The following is a 20,897-nucleotide window of genomic DNA, read 5'->3' as shown; positions in this document are numbered from 1 at the left end:
CTTACATACATACATACTCCGCCACTCTCTTACATACATACATACAACGCTCTCATACATACTCCGCCACTCTCTTACATACATACATAGCTCTCATACATAAAAACATACACCGCTCTCATACATACATACACCGCTCTCATACATACTCCGCCACACTCTTACATACATACACCGCTCTCATACATACTCCGCCACTCTCTTACATACGTACATACACCGCTCTCAAACATACACCGCTCTCATACATACTCCGCCACACTCTTACATACATACATAGCTCTCATACATACTCTGCCACTCTCTTACATACACCGCACTCATACATAAAAACATACACCGCTCTCATACATACATACACCGCCACACTCTTACATACATACATAGCTCTCATACATACTCCGCCACTCTCTTACATACGTACATACACCGCTCTCATACATACAACGCTCTCATACATACACCGCTCTCATACATACATACACCGCTCTCATACATACTCCGCCACACTCTTACATACATACATAGCTCTCATACATACTCTGCCACTCTCTTACATACGTACATACACCGCTCTCATACATACAACGCTCTCATACATACAACGCTCTCATACATACATACATACACTGCTCTCATACATACTCCGCCACTCTCTTACATACATACATACATACACCGACACTCTCTTACATACATCCACCGCTCTCATACATACACCGCTCTCATACATACATACACACACCGCCACTCTCTTACATACATACATACTCCGCCACTCTCTTACATACATACATACACCGCTCTTATACATACATATATTGCTCTCATACATACTCCGCTCTCATACATACTCCGCCACTCTTACATACATACACCGCTCTCATACATACTCCGCCACTCTCTTACACCGCTCTCATACATACATACACCGCTCTCATACATACTCCGCCACTCTTACATACATACACTGCTCTCATACATACTCCGCCACTCTCTTACATACACCGCTCTCATACATACTCTGCCACTCTCTTACATACATACATACTCCGCCACTCTCTTACATACATACATACATACAACGCTCTCATACATACTCCGCTCTCATACATACATAAATAGCTCTCATACATACTCCGCCACTCTCTTACATACACCGCTCTCATACATACATACACCGCTCTCATACATACTCCGCCACACTCTTACATACATACATAGCTCTCATACATACTCCGCCACTCTCTTACATACGTACATACACCGCTCTCATACATACAACGCTCTCATACATACATACACCGCTCTCATACATACATACACCGCTCTCATACATACATACATACATACACCGCTCTCATACATACATACACCGCTCTCATACATACTCCGCCACTCTCTTACATACATACATACACCGACACTTTCTTACATACATACACCGCTCTCATACATACATACTCCGCCACTCTCTTACATACATACACCGACACTCTCTTACATACATACACCGCTCTCATACATACATACACCGCTCTCATACATACATACACCGTTCTCATACATACATACATACATACACCGCCACTCTCTTACATACATACACCGCTCTCATACATACATACACCGTTCTCATACATACATACACCGCCACTCTCTTACATACATACACCGCTCTCATACATACATACATACACCGCTCTCATACATACATACACCGCTCTCATAATACAAACATACATACATAGCCACTCTCTTACATACATACACCGCTCTCATACATACATACATACATACATACATACACCGCTCTCATACATACTTGGCCACTCTCTTACATACTGTACACCACCAATCTCTTGCATACATACATACACCGCTCTCATACATACTCTGCCACTCTCTTACATAAATAGGTTGGCAGCCTAGGAATAAAATAAGGGGCAGACCGAGAAGATTAGGCGGGCAGCATGGGAATAAAATAAGGGGCAGACCGGGAAGATTAGGCGGGCAGCATGGGAATAAAATAAGGGGCAGACCGGGAAGATTAGGCGGGCAGCCTGGGAATAAAATAAGGGGCAGACCGGGAAGATTAGGCGGGCAGCCTGGGAAAAAAATAAGGGCCGGACCTGCAAGATTAGGCGGGCAGACCGGGAGTAAATAGGGGGAAGACCAAGAAGATTAGGTGCTCAGTCTGAAAATAAAATAGGGGGCAGACCGGGAAGAGTAGGCGGTTATATCAGGGCCCCCCAACCCATAGCACCTTGAAACACACGGGATGCATTTAGCATCCCGGCGGATGGGATGCGGTCAGCCACAATACCGATGCCAGTGTATCGACTACCACCAGAATACTGGTGCTGGAATGCTGACATTGATGAGGATACTGGCACCATAATCCCTCGTGTAGGTAGGACTAGCCTGGGGGGTTAGGTTCTAGCGAGGAGTTAAGATGGCCATATACTACTGGCGCATTGGGATGAGAAATCGCATGTTTTTAAAATCCACTCCAATCCGGTGCGTGGTCCCATGCGCATCGAATCGGAGACCCTATATCACAAGTTTCTGCACGCAGGATCTGTTGGATCGGACAGCATTCGCCAACTTGCTGGGATCTTATGCGATATATCACATGCAAAAGGACCTCATTTTTGGGGACGTTCCCGCGTCCCTCCCGCGTCCGGCAGTGTCCCGCTGCGGGGGGGGGGGGGGGGGCAGTTGGGAGCCCCCCCCCCCCAATCTGACACAATAGATGCTGTGTGCATAGAGTCTATTCGCGACCGAAAGCGGGGCGCTGCCTAATTTGCATAAACTGTACCCTCGTTTACATACGCCACACCCCCTTTTTGAGTGTCCCTATTCTAGTATTCATAAAGTTGGGAGGTATGTAATAGTGCTGGGTGGAAGGGGACTATTACTAGGTGGATGAGAGATACAGCGCAGGGTTAATGCAAACACTGTGTCCCTGCAAGATACCTGACAGATCTCCTCTCCCCTTATATCCTCCACATTGATCATTACACCAATACAGTATATTACCATGGATGCTGCAGCTGGAACCACACTTAATCTCTGTCTGCAGGCCAGGGTCACAGGAATTACACTAGGATTAAGGCACCATCTGCATACTGCTTGTCACTAAACAATTGTAACACTATCAGCAGTGTATGATTACACTTGTAGAGTGGCAACAAGTTTGTTGACTGTCCCTTACTCCCTGCAGTGCTGACCGGAGACAGGGATGGGAGCACTGTGAAGTGAAGTTAGTGAGAGGAGCCGGAGTTCAGCTAATACCGCACTCTGCATGTCAGACATTCCAGGAGGGCACAGGCTACAGCCTGGGGCCCCTGTGATCCTCGGGCAGTGGGGTGGTGGGTGTGGGGGCCCCCAGATGTGTGGGGGCCCCGGGGTGACCACCCCAATCACCCGGTGGCTAACCTGCCACTGCTGGTACATAATACCTACATAACTGTATTATGTCAGAGAACGGGACATCTTGGCAGTCTTTGCGGTCACCTCCTGAGTGCAGATTCTGTGCAGCTCTGGGTTTGCCTATGATTTCGTCATGCAGCTCTGTAAGCCATAAATATAACAGAGCAAACCAATGAGAAACAATACTACAGAGATAAAGCCTTTTCCTACATCTGATCTCAGCCAACAATCCAAAGACAGAACATGGGTGTCCATCAGCCCTTCACATAGACCTTAAGTCACCAAATAGGAACCAGTGACCAGTAAGAGCCGTATCCGGTCTACGGATCTACATGGTCTAGATCAGTGGTTCCCAACCCTGGTCCTCAAGTGCACATTTCCCAGGTCTCCACACAGAATCACATGCAAAATAATTAGCTCCACCTGTGGATCTTTTAAAATGTGACTGAATAATGAGTGCACCTGCTGGGTGACCTGGAAAACGTGCACTGTTGGGGGTACTTGAGGACCAGGGTTGGGAACCACTGGTCTAGATTGACCATGTTATGGTGGACTATGCTTAGTTGAACATGTCTACTTCGACCGCATCTAGATCAAAAGTATCAGAAGTTAGACGCAAGCTCCTAGGAACCGGTGACCAATGAGTGCACCTCTTAGAGGATCTAGTGACCAATAAGAGCAACCCTTAGAGGAATCGGTGACCAGTAAGAGCACTCATCAGAGGAACTGGTGATGAGTACGTGCACCCCTACAAGGAACCGGTGACCAATTAGTGTGCCTCTTAGAGGAGCCAGTGACCAATAAGAGCACCCCTTAGAGGAACCAGTGACCAATAAGAGCAACCCTTAGAGGAATCGGTGACCAGTAAGAGCACTCATCAGAGGAACTGGTGATGAGTATGTGCACCCCTACAAGGAACCGGTGACCAATTAGTGCGCCTCTTAGAGGAGCCAGTGACCAATAAGAGCACCCCTTAGAGGAACCAGTGACCAGTAAGAGCATCCCTAAGAGGAACCAGTGACCAGAAAGAGCATCCCTAAGAGGAACCAGTGACCAGAAAGAGCACCCCTAAGAGGAACCAGTGACCAGAAAGAGCACCCCTAAGAGGAGCCAGTGACCAGTAAGAGAACCCCTAAGAGGAATCAGTGACCAGTAACAACACCTCTATGGAAGAACCGGTGACCAGTAGGTATACTTATAAGAGGAACCGGTGATCAATAAGTGCACCCTTTAAGGAACCGATGACCAGTAAGAGCACCTTTATGGAGGAACTGGCGAAAAAATAAGTGCACCCCTACAAGGAACCGGCAACTAATAAGGACCCCTAAGAGGTATGAGCAACCAATAAGTGCACCCCAAAGTGGAACCGGCAACCAATAAGTATACCCGTAAAAGGATTCGGTGAACAATAAGAGCACCCCTTAGAGCAGGGCTGGGCAACACCGGCCCTCCAGATGTTGATGAACTACACATCCCAGCATGCCTTGCATTAGTCTCAGCGTGGTCACATAGCAAAACTAATGCAAAGCATCCTGGGATGTGTAGTTCATTAACATCTGGAGGGCCGGTGTTGCCCAGCCCTGCCTTAGAGGAACCAGTGACCAGCAAGAGCACCCCTCAGCCAACAATCCAAAGACAGAACATGGGTGTCCATCAGCCCTTCACATAGACCTTAAGTCACCAAATAGGAACCAGTGACCAGTAAGAGCCGTATCCGGTCTACGGATCTACATTGTCTAGATCAGTGGTTCCCAACCCTGGTCCTCAAGTACCACCAACAGTGCACATTTCCCAGGTCTCCACACAGAATCACATGCAAAATAATTAGCTCCACCTGTGGATCTTTTAAAATGTGACTGAATAATGAGTGCACCTGCTGGGTGACCTGGAAAACGTGCACTGTTGGGGGTACTTGAGGACCAGGGTTGGGAACCACTGGTCTAGATTGACCATGTTATGGTGGACCATGCTTAGTTGAACATGTCTACTTCGACCGCATCTAGATCAAAAGTATCAGAAGTTAGACGCAAGCTCCTAGGAACGGGTGACCAATGAGTGCACCTCTTAGAGGATCTAGTGACCAATAAGAGCAACCCTTAGAGGAATCGGTGACCAGTAAGAGCACTCATCAGAGGAACTGGTGATGAGTACGTGCACCCCTACAAGGAACCGGTGACCAATTAGTGCGCCTCTTAGAGGAGCCAGTGACCAATAAGAGCACCCCTTAGAGGAACCAGTGACCAGTAAGAGCATCCCTAAGAGGAACCAGTGACCAGAAAGAGCATCCCTAAGAGGAACCAGTGACCAGAAAGAGCACCCCTAAGAGGAACCAGTGACCAGAAAGAGCACCCCTAAGAGGAGCCAGTGACCAGTAAGAGAACCCCTAAGAGGAATCAGTGACCAGTAACAACACCTCTATGGAAGAACCGGTGACCAGTAGGTATACTTATAAGAGGAACCGGTGATCAATAAGTGCACCCTTTAAGGAACCGATGACCAGTAAGAGCACCTTTATGGAGGAACTGGTGAAAAAATAAGTGCACCCCTACAAGGAACCGGCAACTAATAAGGACCCCTAAGAGGAATGAGCAACCAATAAGTGCACCCCAAAGTGGAACCGGCAACCAATAAGTATACCCGTAAAAGGATTCGGTGACCAATAAGAGCACCCCTTAGAGCAGGGCTGGGCAACACCGGCCCTCCAGATGTTGATGAACTACACATCCCAGCATGCCTTGCATTAGTCTCAGCGTGGTCACATAGCAAAACTAATGCAAAGCATCCTGGGATGTGTAGTTCATTAACATCTGGAGGGCCGGTGTTGCCCAGCCCTGCCTTAGAGGAACCAGTGACCAGCAAGAGCACCCCTTAGAGGAACCAGTGACCAGTAAGAGCACCCCTTTGAGGAACCAGTGACCAGTAAGAGCACCTCTTTGAGGAACCAGTGACCAGTAAGAGCACCCCCTAAGAGGAACCGGTGACCAGTAAGAGCAGCCCTAAGAGGAACCGGTGACCAGTAACAACACCTCTATGGAGGAACCGGTGACCAGTAAGTGCACCTCTAAGAGAAACCGGTGACCAGTAAGAGCAGCCCTAAGAGGAACCGGTGACCAGTAACAACACATCTATGGAGGAACCAGTGACCAGTAAGTGCACCCCTAAGAGGAACCGGTGACCAGTAACAACACCTCTATGGAGGAACCGGTGACCAGTAAGTGCACTCCTACAAAGAATGATGATCAGTAAATGCACCCCCTAAGAAAAAACAGTGACCCGCAAAAGCTCCTCTATGGAGGAAAAGTTGACCAGTAAGAGCACCCCAAGAGGGACTGGTGACCAATAAATACACCCCTAAGGGGAACCGATGACCAAATATGCGCCCCTATGGAGCAACTAGTGACCAGTAAGAGCACCCCCTAAAAGAGACCGGTGATTCATCCAGACATGATACCTGAGATTTCACGGAATTATTTGTACACACCTTGGGGATCATACAGAAATGCATATGCAAGATGTCCACATTGTTTTCCAGGTAAATAAATCCCCTTCTGTATTTGCAGTTAGTTCTACCCCAATCCATCTTCCTGTGACCTCACTATCAGCTCTGTCCTTGCTGAAATAGTTTTTTATGTACATCATACTCTGATTAGCCCCCAATTTTGTCTCCATGGAACACTTATCCCACCCAGTCACCTGGAGCAAGCAGAGATGAGGCTGAGCTGTATACAGCACATCACTAATTCACCTGTAGCTCAGATGCAAGCATAGGGTGAGATGCAGCAAGGTTCAGCCAAAAATCAGACGTGCCTGCCACTGTGTAACAGCCACTGTGTAACAGCCACTGTGTGTTGGGATTTGAATTAAGTGTCATTGTGCAACATATAAATAGCGCCAGCTGTGTGGCCCAGCGCTGTAGATAGTCCCACGTCCATTCTACCACTTGGTTCGCCACATATTACATAACTTCCAGTAAGTACTCACGATCAGTAGATTTTGCTCCCTGGTGGTCCCGCACACAACTGCCCCCGCTGTCACTGGATGTGCTGCTCTGGCGACTGACCAGGTTTCCAGATGGATAAGACTTTGAGATGGGTATTGAGATTAAAGGGGGAGCAGGCACAGGATTCGGAGGAGGGCTGGGAACTATGTGCTTTTGGATTAACTCAGATTTTTGTTTCTAGTAAGGAAGAAATGAATGTATTAGTATTTGTCACATTATGTACACTGTCTAACAACCCTCCATCTGGTTTAGAAAGAGACCAGGCTTGGTCACATTATACATAATTATAGGGTACTGTAAGACCAGAATCATCGCAGCACTTAAGCTGGGTACACATACATACAATCGTCAGGCAGTTCTCCCGTTCTGGGTCGGACGGCCGTTCAATTGTATAGGTGTGTACGCTGTCCCGACTCCCTCTGTACAATCGATAAACGGCCCAAAACGGTCTTGTCCATCCATACTCTGTTGGTCAAAGGTTCAATGCGGTTTCATTTTCATCCGACAGGACGGGCCCATATCGGAACAAAAGAGCAGTGTGTACGCACGTTTGATCGATATGCTGGCCGTTCTTGCGACTATTCTGGCAAAGCTGGAACGCCCATGTGGGCGTTCCATAGCTGCATGATCTCTCCAACAGCACAAGAAGCATTCACCTTTACCCATGTATATTTAAAAAAATAATCATAATATACATGCACCCCAAGACGTGGGAAAGCATTCTACAGTCAGCCGGCAGGGTGACTATGGACAGATATCGCAAACTGACTGTAGACGCTTTCCCCCGTCTTTATAGCAGCCAGCAGGGTGACTATGGACAGATACGGCAAACTGCTATAAAGACGGGGGAAAGCGTCTACAGTCAGTTTGCGGTATCTGTCCATAGGCCCCCTGCTGCCTGACTGTAGACACTTTCCCCCGTCTTTATAGCAGTTTGCCATATCTGTCCATAGTCACCCTGCCGGCTGCGTACCCCGACATTTGTTTAGGTTCTGTACTCACGCCTCTTTGTTTTGATATGCCCTTTACCCAGACCTTTATGATAATTTTGTTTTTAGATATATATATATATATATATATATATATATATATATATATATATATATATATATATATATATATATATATATATATATATATATATATATATATATATAGTGTCAATAGCCCAAATCGGGAGAGTGTGGATGGTGGTACAATCTTTTTCTTGCGACTGTTTGGACGGGAGTACATCGGACGTCACAAGTAAAATTGTACAGGTGTGTACGCACACATTGGCTGTTTGTGGATGGTCCGTCGCGTCTATGGTTGGTTGAACGGTCGCAAGAAAACAGGGATTGTATATATGTGTACCCAGCTTTAGACCTCAGATATTTGGTGATTGGATGGAGAACCCTAAATAGTTGCTACATCATTGGATCAGAACATACAAGGGCACATCTCTATTTTGATCCAAATGGGAATCTAAACCTTAAAGAGAAAGCCAGGTTTGGACATGTATACAGGGATAAATATCCAGGATTTATTTTTCAGACCTCAAGTCTCTGGCGGATGACATTATGCATAATATAGGTCACCCTATAAACCTGTAAGCAATATTATAAATGTCGGTACTTGGCAGCTCTGTCCCCGGCGTCCATGGCTCTGTCCACAGCATCCATGCCAAGCCTAGTGAGCGCCTCTCACACAGCACCGGTAACCGCCAGATCCCCTGTGCTGGCGGACGCCGGCGGAGAGGGGATCATGCCGGTACCGGCGGAGAGATGCTCCAGCTGTCTGAGACGCAGGTGCGTCTCAGACGCTCCTACATCTCACTAATTATTAGCATGTGCATAAAAGGGGGTATGCAGACGCAAGTGCGTCCTATGCACAATAACGAGGCATTTTCAAACCCCCATTATCCACGCCAACCCGAAGCATGGCGAGTGATCGAGCCCCAAAAGGAGACGCTTTACGCATCCTCTCGACCTGTTCATACCCCCACTATCCACGTCAGGGTGGAGTTGATATTATAAAGCCCGTGGAACACATGTGAAGTAATCCGCGTCCCCTAGTGGAGCTCGCTGCGCTCACCACACTTAGGGCTCGGTGGCTCGCTACGCTCGCCACACTTTTTCAAATCAACTCCACGCCGACGTGGATAGAGGGGGTATGAACAGGTCGGGAGGATGCGTATAGTGTCCGCTCTCCACACTTCGGGCTGCCATGGATAGTGGGGGTGTTTCAGGAACACATATTTGACAGGGACGCTGACTACGCTTAGCACGCTAGCATAAGCACTACGCTACTTCTGACTGACTATGCTAAGTACGCTGGCCGCGGGAACACTACACTGATACGGACAGCGCCAGTACGCTAACTACATATCGGGTGCCCGGCTAATGCACAAGTACCTAAATGTCATCCCATTATCCCCAACTCAGACACCATTTACAGTATCATCAGCACATGGGCATTACAGGAGGAGCGTCCCAGTCACCTCATTATCCCTATACAGTATCATCAGCTAATGGGCTCTACAGGAGGAGCGTCCCAGTCACCCCCTTATCCCAGCTCAGACCCCATATACAGCATCATCAGCTAATGGGCTCTACAGGAGGAGCGTCCCAGTCATCCCATTATCCCAGCTCAGACTCCATATACAGCATCATCAGCTTATTGGTTGTAAAGGAGGAGCATCCCAGTCACCCCACTATCCCGGCTCAGACTCCATATACAGTACCATTAGCTAATGGTAGCTATAGGAATAGCATCCCAGTCACCCCCTTATCCCAGCTCAGAATCCATATACAGTATCATCAGCTAGTGGGCTCAACAGGAGGAGTGTCCCAGTCATCCCATTATCCCAGCTCAGAATCCATAAACCGTACCATTAGACTCCCTGACATAGCAGCAATCTCCCTCATTAGTATAGCAATCTCCATTACACTGTTACATCATAGTTACCTCTCCTCCTGCATTCTGCAGGAGACACCCTGAAGTAACAGCAATCTCCCTCTCTCCCTCGTTAATCTAGCAATCTCCCCCATGTCACCTAGCCCACATTACACTGTTACATCAGTTACCTCCCCTCCTGCATTATACAGGAGACTCCCTGACATAGCAGCAATCTCCCTCTCTCCCTCATTAGTCTACCAATCTCCCTCATGTCACCTAGCCCACATTATACTGTTACATCATAGTTACCTCCCATCCTGCATTCTGAAGAAGACTCCCTGACATAGCAGCAATCTCCCTCTGTCCCCAATTAGTCTAGCAATCTCCCTCATGTCACCTAGCCCACATTACACTGTTACATCATAGTTACCTCCCCTCCTGCATTCTGCAGGAGACTCCCTGACATAGCAGCAATCTCCCTCTCTCCGTCATTAGTCTAGCAATCTCCCTCATGTCACCTAGCCCACATTACACTGTTACATCATAGTTACCTCCCCTCCTGCATTCTGCAGGAGACTCCCTGACATAGCAGCAATCTCCCTCTCTCCCTCATTAGTCTAGCAATCTCCCTCATGTCACCTAGCCCACATTACACTGTTACATCATAGTTACTTCCCCTCCTGCATTCTACAGGAGACTCCCTGACATAGCAGCAATCTCCCTCTCTCCCTCATTAGTCTAGCAATCTCCCTCATGTCACCTAGCCCACATTACACTGTTACATCATAGTTACCTCCCCTCCTGCATGAGACTCCCTGACAAGTAGCAGCAATCTCCCTCTCTCCGTCATTAGTCTAGCAATCTCCCTCATGTCACCTAGCCCACATTACACTGTTACATCATAGTTACCTCCCCTCCTGCATTCTGCAGGAGACTCCCTGACAAGTAGCAGCAATCTCCCTCTCTCCCTCATTAGTCTAGCAATCTCCCTCATGTCACCTAGCCCACATTACACTGTTACATCATAGTTACCTCCCCTCCTGCATTCTGCAGGAGACTCCCTGACATAGCAGCAATCTCCCTCTCTCCGTCATTAGTCTAGCAATCTCCCTCATGTCACCTAGCCCACATTACACTGTTACATCATAGTTACCTCCCCTCCTGCATTATGCAGGAGACTCCCTGACATAGCAGCAATCTCCCTCTCTCCGTCATTAGTCTAGCAATCTCCCTCATGTCACCTAGCCCACATTACACTGTTACATCATAGTTACCTCCCCTCCTGCATTCTGCAGGAGACTCCCTGACAAGTAGCAGCAATCTCCCTCTCTCCCTCGTTAGTCTAGCAATCTCCCTCATGTCACCTAGCCTACATTACACTGTTACATCATAGTTACCTCCCCTCCTGCATTCTGCAGGAGACTCCCTGACAAGTAGCAGCAATCTCCCTCTCTCCCTCATTAGTCTAGCAATCTCCCTCATGTCACCCATCCCACATTACACTGTTACATCATAGTTACCTCCCCTCCTGCATTCTGCAGGAGACTCCCTGACATAGCAGCAATCTCCCTCTCTCCCTCATTAGTCTAGCAATCTCCCTCATGTCACCTAGCCCACATTACACTGTTACATCATAGTTACCTCCCCTCCTGCATTCTGCAGGAGACTCCCTGACAAGTAGCAGCAATCTCCCTCTCTCCCTCATTAGTCTAGCAATCTCCCTCATGTCACCTAGCCCACATTACACTGTTAAAACATTTTTGGGGAATAAAGGAATGAGAGATAGATACATTTACACTGAATCATCAGCACCATTTCCCAGCACGTTACCAAGTATAGTATCTCTTACTAACTGCTTTGGGGATCATCTACATTTGGATATAAGTCATTTTACAAGATTCCTCTCAGATGTAGCAGTACACACCCACGCTTCTAGGTGCCACGTTCATAATCTCTTTCCACAATCTCTCCATATATGGAACTAGCCACGCCCTTTGGGTGGAGCATGACACGCCCCCTTGGTGGGGCGCTGTGCAAAATTCTACCACCAACTATAATCTCCCTGATACTAGTTTTCAAGGGTGTGGTATAACACACCGACAGTCAGGATTCCGACAGTCAGTAGCCCGACGTCGGAATCCCGACTGCACAGCGGGGGGAGCGCAATGAAGCCCCTTGCGCTCACCACCTATTTTATTCTCCCTCTATGGGGGCCGTGGACCCCCACGAGGGAGCAGTCGGGATTCCGACGTCTGAGTAATGACAGTCGGAATCCCGGCTGTCGGTGAGCCGTCCGGCACCCAGTTTTCAAAAGTAGGCAAGTATGAAACATTGTCTTTCATTTCGGAGAAAGTAACCAGGTGGGGGGTTTTGTCCCTCAGTCACAGACATCACGCAGAGTACACACAGTTACCTCAGACAGCTCTCCCAGTAATTGCTGTTAGTAAAGCAGAGACACATAATAAGCCATTGTTATGACATAACAACACAGCACATCACCACCATGCAGGAAAGGGTTCAATGGTAAATAAGAAGCTGGAACGTACAGACTGGGGGTGATGACTCTTCTAGTACATTATCCCCGAGCCCCTTATACCTACAGCCGACTACGGGAAGCGGTCATACGCCCACATTTACCACCGACCTATAGCCGACAACGGGAAGCGTCATACGCCCACATTTACCACCGACCTATAGCCGACAAATGAACACCATCATACGCCCACATTTACCACTGACCTACAGCCGACTATGGGACGCTGCCATACGCCCACATTTACCACCGACCTATATCCGACTACAGGACGCGGTCATACGCCCACATTTACCACCGACCTATAGCCGACTATGGGAAGCGGTCATACGCCCACATTTACCACCATCCTATAGCCGACTACGGAACACCATCATACGCCCACATTTACCACGACCTACAGCCGAGTACGGGACGTGGTCATACGCCCACATTTACCACCGACCTATATCCGACTACGGGAAGCGGTCATTCGCCAACATTTACCACCGACCTTTAGCCGAGTACGGGACGCTGTCATAGGCCCACATTTACCACCAACCTATAGCCGACTACGGGACGCTGTCATAGGCCCACATTTACCACCGACCTACAGCCGACTATGGGAAGCGGTCATACGCCCACATTTACCACCACCCTATAGCCGACTACGGAACACCATCATACGCCCACATTTACCACTGACCTACAGCCGACTACGGGACGTGGTCATACGCCCACATTTACCACCGACCTATAGCCGACAACGGGAAGCGGTCATACGCCCACATTTACCACCGACCTATAGCCGACAAAGGAACACCATCATACGCCCACATCTACCACTGACCTACAGCCGACTACGGAACACCATCATACGCCCACATTTACCACCAACCTACAGCCGACTATGGGACGCTGCCATACGCCCACATTTACCACTGACCTATAGCCGACTATGGGAAGCGGTCATACGCCCACATTTACCACTGACCTACAGCCGACTATGGGACGCTGCCATACGCCCACATTTACCACCGACCTATAGCCGACTATGGGAAGCGGTCATACGCCCACATTTACCACCGACCTACAGCCGACTATGGGACGCGGTCATACGCCCACATTCACCACCACCCTATAGCCGACTATGGGACGCGGTCATACATCCACATTTACCACCGACCTACAGCCGAGTACGGGACGTGGTCATACGCCCACATTTACCACCGACCTATATCCGACTACGGGAAGCGGTCATACGCCAACATTTACCACCGACCTACAGCCGACTACGGGACGCTGTCATAGGCCCACATTTACCACCGACCTACAGCCGACTACGGGAAGCGGTCATACGCCCACATTTACCACCAACCTACAGCCGACTACAGGAAGCGGTCATATGCCCACATTTACCACTGACCTACAGCCGACTACGGGAAGCGGTCATACGCTTACATTTACCACCGACCTATAGCCGACTACGGGACGCAGTCATATGCCCACATTTACCACCGACCTACAGCCGACTACGGGACGCAGTCATATGCCCACATTTACCACCGTCCTACAGCCGACTACTGGACGCCGTCATACTGTACATCCACATTTACCACCGACCTACAGCGGACTACGGGATGTGGTCATTCGCCCACATTTACAGCCGACTACGGGACGCAGTCATCTGCCCACATTTACCACCGACCTATAGCGGACTACGGGAACCGGTTATACGCCCACATTTACCACCGACCTATAGCCAACTACGGGACGCTGTCATACGCCTACATTTATCACCGACCTATAGCCGACTACGGGACGCAGTCATATGCCCACATTTACCACCGACCTATAGCCGACTACGGGACGTGGTCATACGCCCACATTTACCACCGACCTACAGCCGTCTACGGGACGTGGTCATACGCCCACATTTACCACCGACCTACAGCCGACTACGGGACGTGGTCATACGCCCACATTTACCACCGACCTACAGCCGACTACGGGACGTGGTCATACGCCCACATTTACCACCAACCTATAGCCGACTACGGAAAACCATCATACGCCCACATTTACCAGCAAACTACAGCTGACTACGGGACACTGTCATACGCCCACATTTACCACCAACCTACAGCCGACTACGGGAAGCGGTCATACGCCACATTTACCACCGAACTACAGCCGACTATGGGACGCAGTCATACGCCCACATTTACCACCAACCTATAGCCGACTACGGGAAGCGGTCATACGCCCACATCTACCACTGACCTACAGCCGACTACGGGAAGCGGTCATACGCCCACATCTACCACTGACCTACAGCCGACTACGGGAAGCGGTCATACGCCCACATCTACCACTGACCTACAGCTGACTACGGGACGCTGTCATACACCCACATTTACCACCGACCTATAGCCGACTACGGGAAGCGGTCATACGCCCACATTCACCACCACCCTATAGCCGACTATGGGAAGCGGTCATACGCCCACATTTACCACTGACCTACAGCCGACTATGGGACGCTGCCATACGCCCACATTTACCACCGACCTATAGCCGACTATGGGAAGCGGTCATACGCCCACATTTACCACCGACCTACAGCCGACTATGGGACGCGGTCATACGCCCACATTCACCACCACCCTATAGCCGACTATGGGATGTGGTCATACGCCCACATTTACCACCGACCTACAGCCGACTACGGAACGCAGTCATAGGCCCACATTTACCACCGACCTATAGCCGACTACAGGATGTGGTCATACGCCCACATTTACCATCGACCTATAGCCGACTACGGGATGCAGTCATACACCCACATTTACCACCGACCTATAGCCGACTACGGGACGCAGCCATACGCCCACATTTACCACCAACCTACAGCCGACTACGGGACGCGGTCATACGCCCACATTTACCACTGACCTAAAGCCAACTACGGGACGCCATCATACGCCCACATTTACCAACGACATACAGCCGATTTACTGACATTGGACTGTCAAACGTTATGATGTTGATGTTAATAAAATACCATCAGGGGTTGTCTTAACTGAGAGCAAATTGTCATCCATGTCAACAGGTGAATGACAACATAATTAACATGTTAATATGTTCTCTATGGACAGTCTCATGTCGACATGCTCACTGCCGGCATAACATAGCAAACCCCAGACTATACTTCACATAAGGACTAGTAAGTGCTTCCAATCACAGCATCACACATCCACTCTCTATAGTACATGCAGAGAGCTTTTTGAACCCACCAATCTGGCAGCACACAGCAATCCTACCTTGAAGATCTCAAATTCCTTCTTTGGCATTAAAAGCTGCCACATGACAAATATATGAAGTATTATAAGACACAGCCTCCCTTAGGACCAGTGCTTTAGTATATTGTGTTGGCATTTATCCAGGGGATCTGGCTTATCTAATGAAACGGAATGGAACGCAGAGATTGCTGCAGTCGGGGCATAGACGCAGAGATTACGGCAGTCGGGGCAGAGACACCAAGATTATGGCAGTTGGGGCAGAGACGTAGAGATTACGGCAGAGACGCAGAGATTACTGCAGTCGGGGCAGAGACACCAAGATTACTGCAGAGACGCAGAGATGACGGCAGTCAGGGCAGAGACGTAGAGATTATGGCAGAGACGCAGAGATGACGGCAGTCGGGGCAGAGACGCAGAGATTATGGCAGTCGGGGCAGAGAAGTAGAGATTATGGCAGAGACGCAGAGATGACGGCAGTCGGAGCAGAGACGCAGAGATGACGGCAGTCGGAGCAGAGACGCAGAGATGACGGCAGTCGGGGCAGAGACGCAGAGATTACTGCAGTCGGGGCAGAGACACCAAGATTATGGCAGTCGGGGCAGAGATGTAGAGATTACGGCAGAGACACCAAGATTATGGCAGAGACGCAGAGATGACGGCAGTCGGGGCAGAGACGTAGAGATTAGGCAGTCGGGGCAGAGATTTAGAGATTATGGCAGAGACGCAGAGATGATGGCAGTCGGGGAAAAAGACGCAGAGATTATGTTAGAGATGTAGAGATTAGGCAGTCGGGGCAGAGACGTAGAGATTATGGCAGAGACGCAGAGATGACGGCAGTCGGAGCAGAGACGCAGAGACGACGGCAGTCGGGGCAGAGACGCAGAGATTACTGCAGTCGGGGCAGAGACACCAAGATTATGGCAGTCGGGGCAGAGACGTAGAGATTACGGCAGAGACACCAAGATTATGGCAGAGACGCAGAGATGACGGCAGTCGGGGCAGAGACGTAGAGATTAGGCAGTCGGGGCAGAGACTTAGAGATTATGGCAGAGACGCCGAGATGACGGCAGTCGGGGCAGAGACGCAGAGATTACTGCAGTCGGGGCAGAGATGCAGAAATTACGGCAGTCAGGACAGAGACGCAGAGATTACGGCAGTCGGGGCAGAGACGCTGAGATTACGGCAGTCGGGGCAGAGACGTCGAGATTATGGCAGAGACGCAGAGATGACGGCAGTCGGGGCAGAGATTATGGCAGAGACGCAGAGATGACGGCAGTCGGGGCAGAGACGCAGAGATTACTGCAGTTGGGGCAGAGACACAGAGATTACTGCAGTCGGGGCAGAGACGCAGAGATTGCTGCAGTCGGGGCAGAGACACCAAGATTACGGCAGAGACGCAGAGATTATGGCAGAGACGCAGAGATGACGGCAGTCGGGGCAGAGACATAGAGATTATGGCAGAGACGCAGAGATGACGGCAGTCGGGGCAGAGACGTAGAGATTAGGCAGTTGGGGCAGAGACGTAGAGATTATGGCAGAGACGCAGAGATGACGGCAGTCGGGGCAGAGACGCAGAGATTATGGCAGAGACGCAGAGATGACGGCAGTCGGGGCAGAGACGAAGAGATTACTGCAGTCGGGGCAGAGACACCAAGATTATGGCAGTCGGGGCAGAGACCTAGAGATTACGGCAGAGACACCGAGATGACGGCAGTCGGGGCAGAGACATCAAGATTATGGCAGTCGGGGCAGAGACGTAGAGATTACGGCAGAGACGCAGAGATTACTGCATACGGGGCAGAGACACCAAGATTACGGCAGTCGGGGCAGAGACACCAAGATTACGGCAGAGACGCAGAGATGACAGCAGTCGGGGCAGAGACGTAGAGATTAGGCAGTCGGGGCAGAGACGTAGAGATTATGGCAGAGACGCAGAGATGACGGCAGTCGGGGCAGAGACGCAGAGATTATGGCAGAGACGCAGAGATGATGGCAGTCAGGGCAGAGACGCAGAGATTACTGCAGTCGGGACAGAGACACCAAGATTATGGCAGTAGGGGCAGAAACGTAGATATTACGGCAGAGACACAGAGATGACGGCAGTCGGGGCAGAGACGCAGAAATTACGGCAGTTGGGGCAGAGACACCAAGATTACGGCAGTCAGGGCAGAGACGTAGAGATTACGGCAGAGACACAGAGATTACTGCAGTCGGGGCAGAGACACCAAGATTATGGCAGTAGGGGCAGAGACGTAGAGATTACGGCAGAGACACAGAGATGAGGGCAGTCGGGGCAGAGACGCAGAAATTACGGCAGTTGGGGCAGAGACACCAAGATTACGGCAGTCGGGGCAGAGACGCAGAGATTATGGCAGAGACGCAGAGATGACGGCAGTCGGGGCAGAGACGCAGAGATTACTGCAGTCGGGGCAGAGACACCAAGATTATGGCAGTCGGGGCAGAGACCTAGAGATTACGGCAGAGACACAGAGATGACGGCAGTCGGGGCAGAGACACCAAGATTATGGCAGTCGGGGCAGAGACCTAGAGATTACGGCAGAGACACAGAGATGACGACAGTCGGAGCAGAGACGCAGAGATGACGGCAGTCGGAGCAGAGACGCAGAGATTACTGCAGTCGGGGCAGAGACACCAAGATTATGGCAGTCGGGGCAGAGACGTAGAGATAAGGCAGTCGGGGCAGAGACGTAGAGATTAGGCAGTTGGGGCAGAGACGAAGAAATTACGGCAGTCGGGGCAGAGACATAGAGATTACGGCAGAGACGCAGAAGTTACGGCAGTCGGGGCAGAGACGCAGAAATTACGGCAGTCGGGGCAGAGACGCAGAGATTACGGCAGTCGGGGCAGAGATTACAGCAGTCAGGACAGAGACGAGAGATTACGGCAGTCGGGGCAGAGATGCAGAAATTACGGCAGTCAGGACAGAGACGCAGAGATTACGGCAGTCGGGGCAGAGACGCTGAGATTACGGCAGTCGGGGCAGAGACGCAGAAATTACGGCAGTCGGGGCAGAGACGCAGAGATTACGGCAGTCGGGGCAGAGACGCAGAGATTACGGCAGTCGGGGCAGAGACGCAGAGATTACGGCAGTCGGGGCAGAGACGCAGAGATTACGGCAGTCGGGGCAGAGACGCAGAGATTACGGCAGTCGGGGCAGAGACGCAGAGATTACGGCAGTCGGGGCAGAGACGCAGAGATAACGGCAGTCGACGCAGAGATTACGGCAGTCGGGGCAGAGACGCAGAGATTACGGCAGTCGGGGCAGAGACGCAGAGATTACGGCAGTCGGGGCAGAGACGCAGAGATTACGGCAGTCGGGGCAGAGACGCAGAGATTACGGCAGTCGGGGCAGAGACGCAGAGATTACGGCAGTCGGGGCAGAGACGCAGAGATAACGGCAGTCGACGCAGAGATTACGGCAGTCGGGGCAGAGACGCAGAGATTACGGCAGTCGGGGCAGAGGCGCAGAGATTACGGCAGTCGGGGCAGAGGCGCAGAGATTACAGCAGTCAGGGAAGAGACGCAGAGATTACGGCAGTCGGGGCAGAGACGCAGAGATTACTGCAGTCGGGGCAGAGACGCAGAGATTACGGCAGTCGGGGCAGAGACGCAGAGATTACGGCAGTCGGGGCAGAGACGCAGAGATTACGGCAGTCGGGGCAGAGACGCAGAGATTACGGCAGTCGGGGCAGAGACGCAGAGATTACGGCAGTCGGGGCAGAGACGCAGAGATTACGGCAGTCAGGGAAGAGATGCAGAGATTACGGCAGTCGGGGCAGAGACGCAGAGATTACGGCAGTCAGGGAAGAGATGCAGAGATTACGGCAGTCGGGGCAGAGACGCAGAGATTACGGCAGTCGGGGCAGAGACGCAGAGATTACGGCAGTCGGGGCAGAGACGCAGAGATTACGGCAGTCGGGGCAGAGACGCAGAGATTACGGCAGTCGGGGCAGAGACGCAGAGATTACGGCAGTCGGGGCAGAGACGCAGAGATTACGGCAGTCGTGGCAGAGACGCAGAGATTACTCACCGCATCATTAAGATAACAGTAGTTAAACACTAAATATGTGAATACAATGACAATAGTACAAAGCACAGAGTAGCGGAAGGTATTTATTGCGGATGTGTAAGAAGACGTGCGCATACCTGAATTGTCTGGCTATAGACGGGTTCTGAGCGCTCCTCACTTTTCATTAGTCCAAGGATATTGTTTGGCACAAACCCAGAAGATCCACTGGAGTCTCTGACCTTCCACCACTGCCTCTGATCATCCACAACCTACAGCAGACATACGGGAGGGTAACAGCATTGGTGGACAACAGTGTCTAGGTCGGCAGTCAAAAGGTCCACACATGAAATGGTCGATTTATTCCTTTACTTTCCAATCCACGTGAACACTGAGAATGGTCAAACGTGCCGTTGGGTGAGCCACTAATTGGGGGGGGGGGGGTGTAGACAGAGGCACAAAACACTCATGTCAACCTTTCACATGAATCCCCACCTGATGCATTCGGTGCCCGTCTCCATCTAGTACAGATTAGTCTCAGTGGTCGGTATGTTATCAGGTGATGAGAAAGGGTTAATCACATTTGGTTGTCATGTATCCAATTTGTGCCCGAAAACTCACAGGTTCAGTAAAACAACTCTGTTATCATCCAAACGGGGCTGCGCTCGGAGATTTCACATTGCCTTCCTAAAGCAGGTGGAACTCCATACCCGATAAACTGCGTCTTGTGCTGGGCTTACGGAG

At 50.3% G+C, this 20,897-nt stretch overlaps 1 protein-coding gene across 4 annotated transcripts in view; it reads right to left on the bottom strand.

Moving 5' to 3' along the window:
- Positions 1-20,897, bottom strand: part of EPS8 (EGFR pathway substrate 8, signaling adaptor) — a 211,782-nt gene that overhangs the window by 21,755 nt on the left and 169,130 nt on the right. For 3 of the 4 annotated variants that reach the window (XM_083180715.1, XM_083180718.1, XM_083180716.1), the window contains 2 exons: positions 20,294-20,425; positions 7,417-7,612 (listed from right to left, as the gene is read on the bottom strand). In XM_083180715.1, coding sequence (XP_083036841.1) covers positions 7,417-7,612; positions 20,294-20,425 — 328 coding nt within the window. The remainder of the gene's footprint in view (positions 1-7,416; positions 7,613-20,293; positions 20,426-20,897) is intronic. The other variant, XM_083180717.1, reaches the window with a different exon arrangement.

The sequence above is a fragment of the Crinia signifera genome, chromosome 4 (genome assembly GCF_055691185.1).
Source record: "Crinia signifera chromosome 4, ASM5569118v1, whole genome shotgun sequence".
Taxonomy (NCBI): Eukaryota; Metazoa; Chordata; class Amphibia; order Anura; family Myobatrachidae; genus Crinia; species Crinia signifera.
This window is presented reverse-complemented; position numbering and strand designations above follow the sequence as displayed.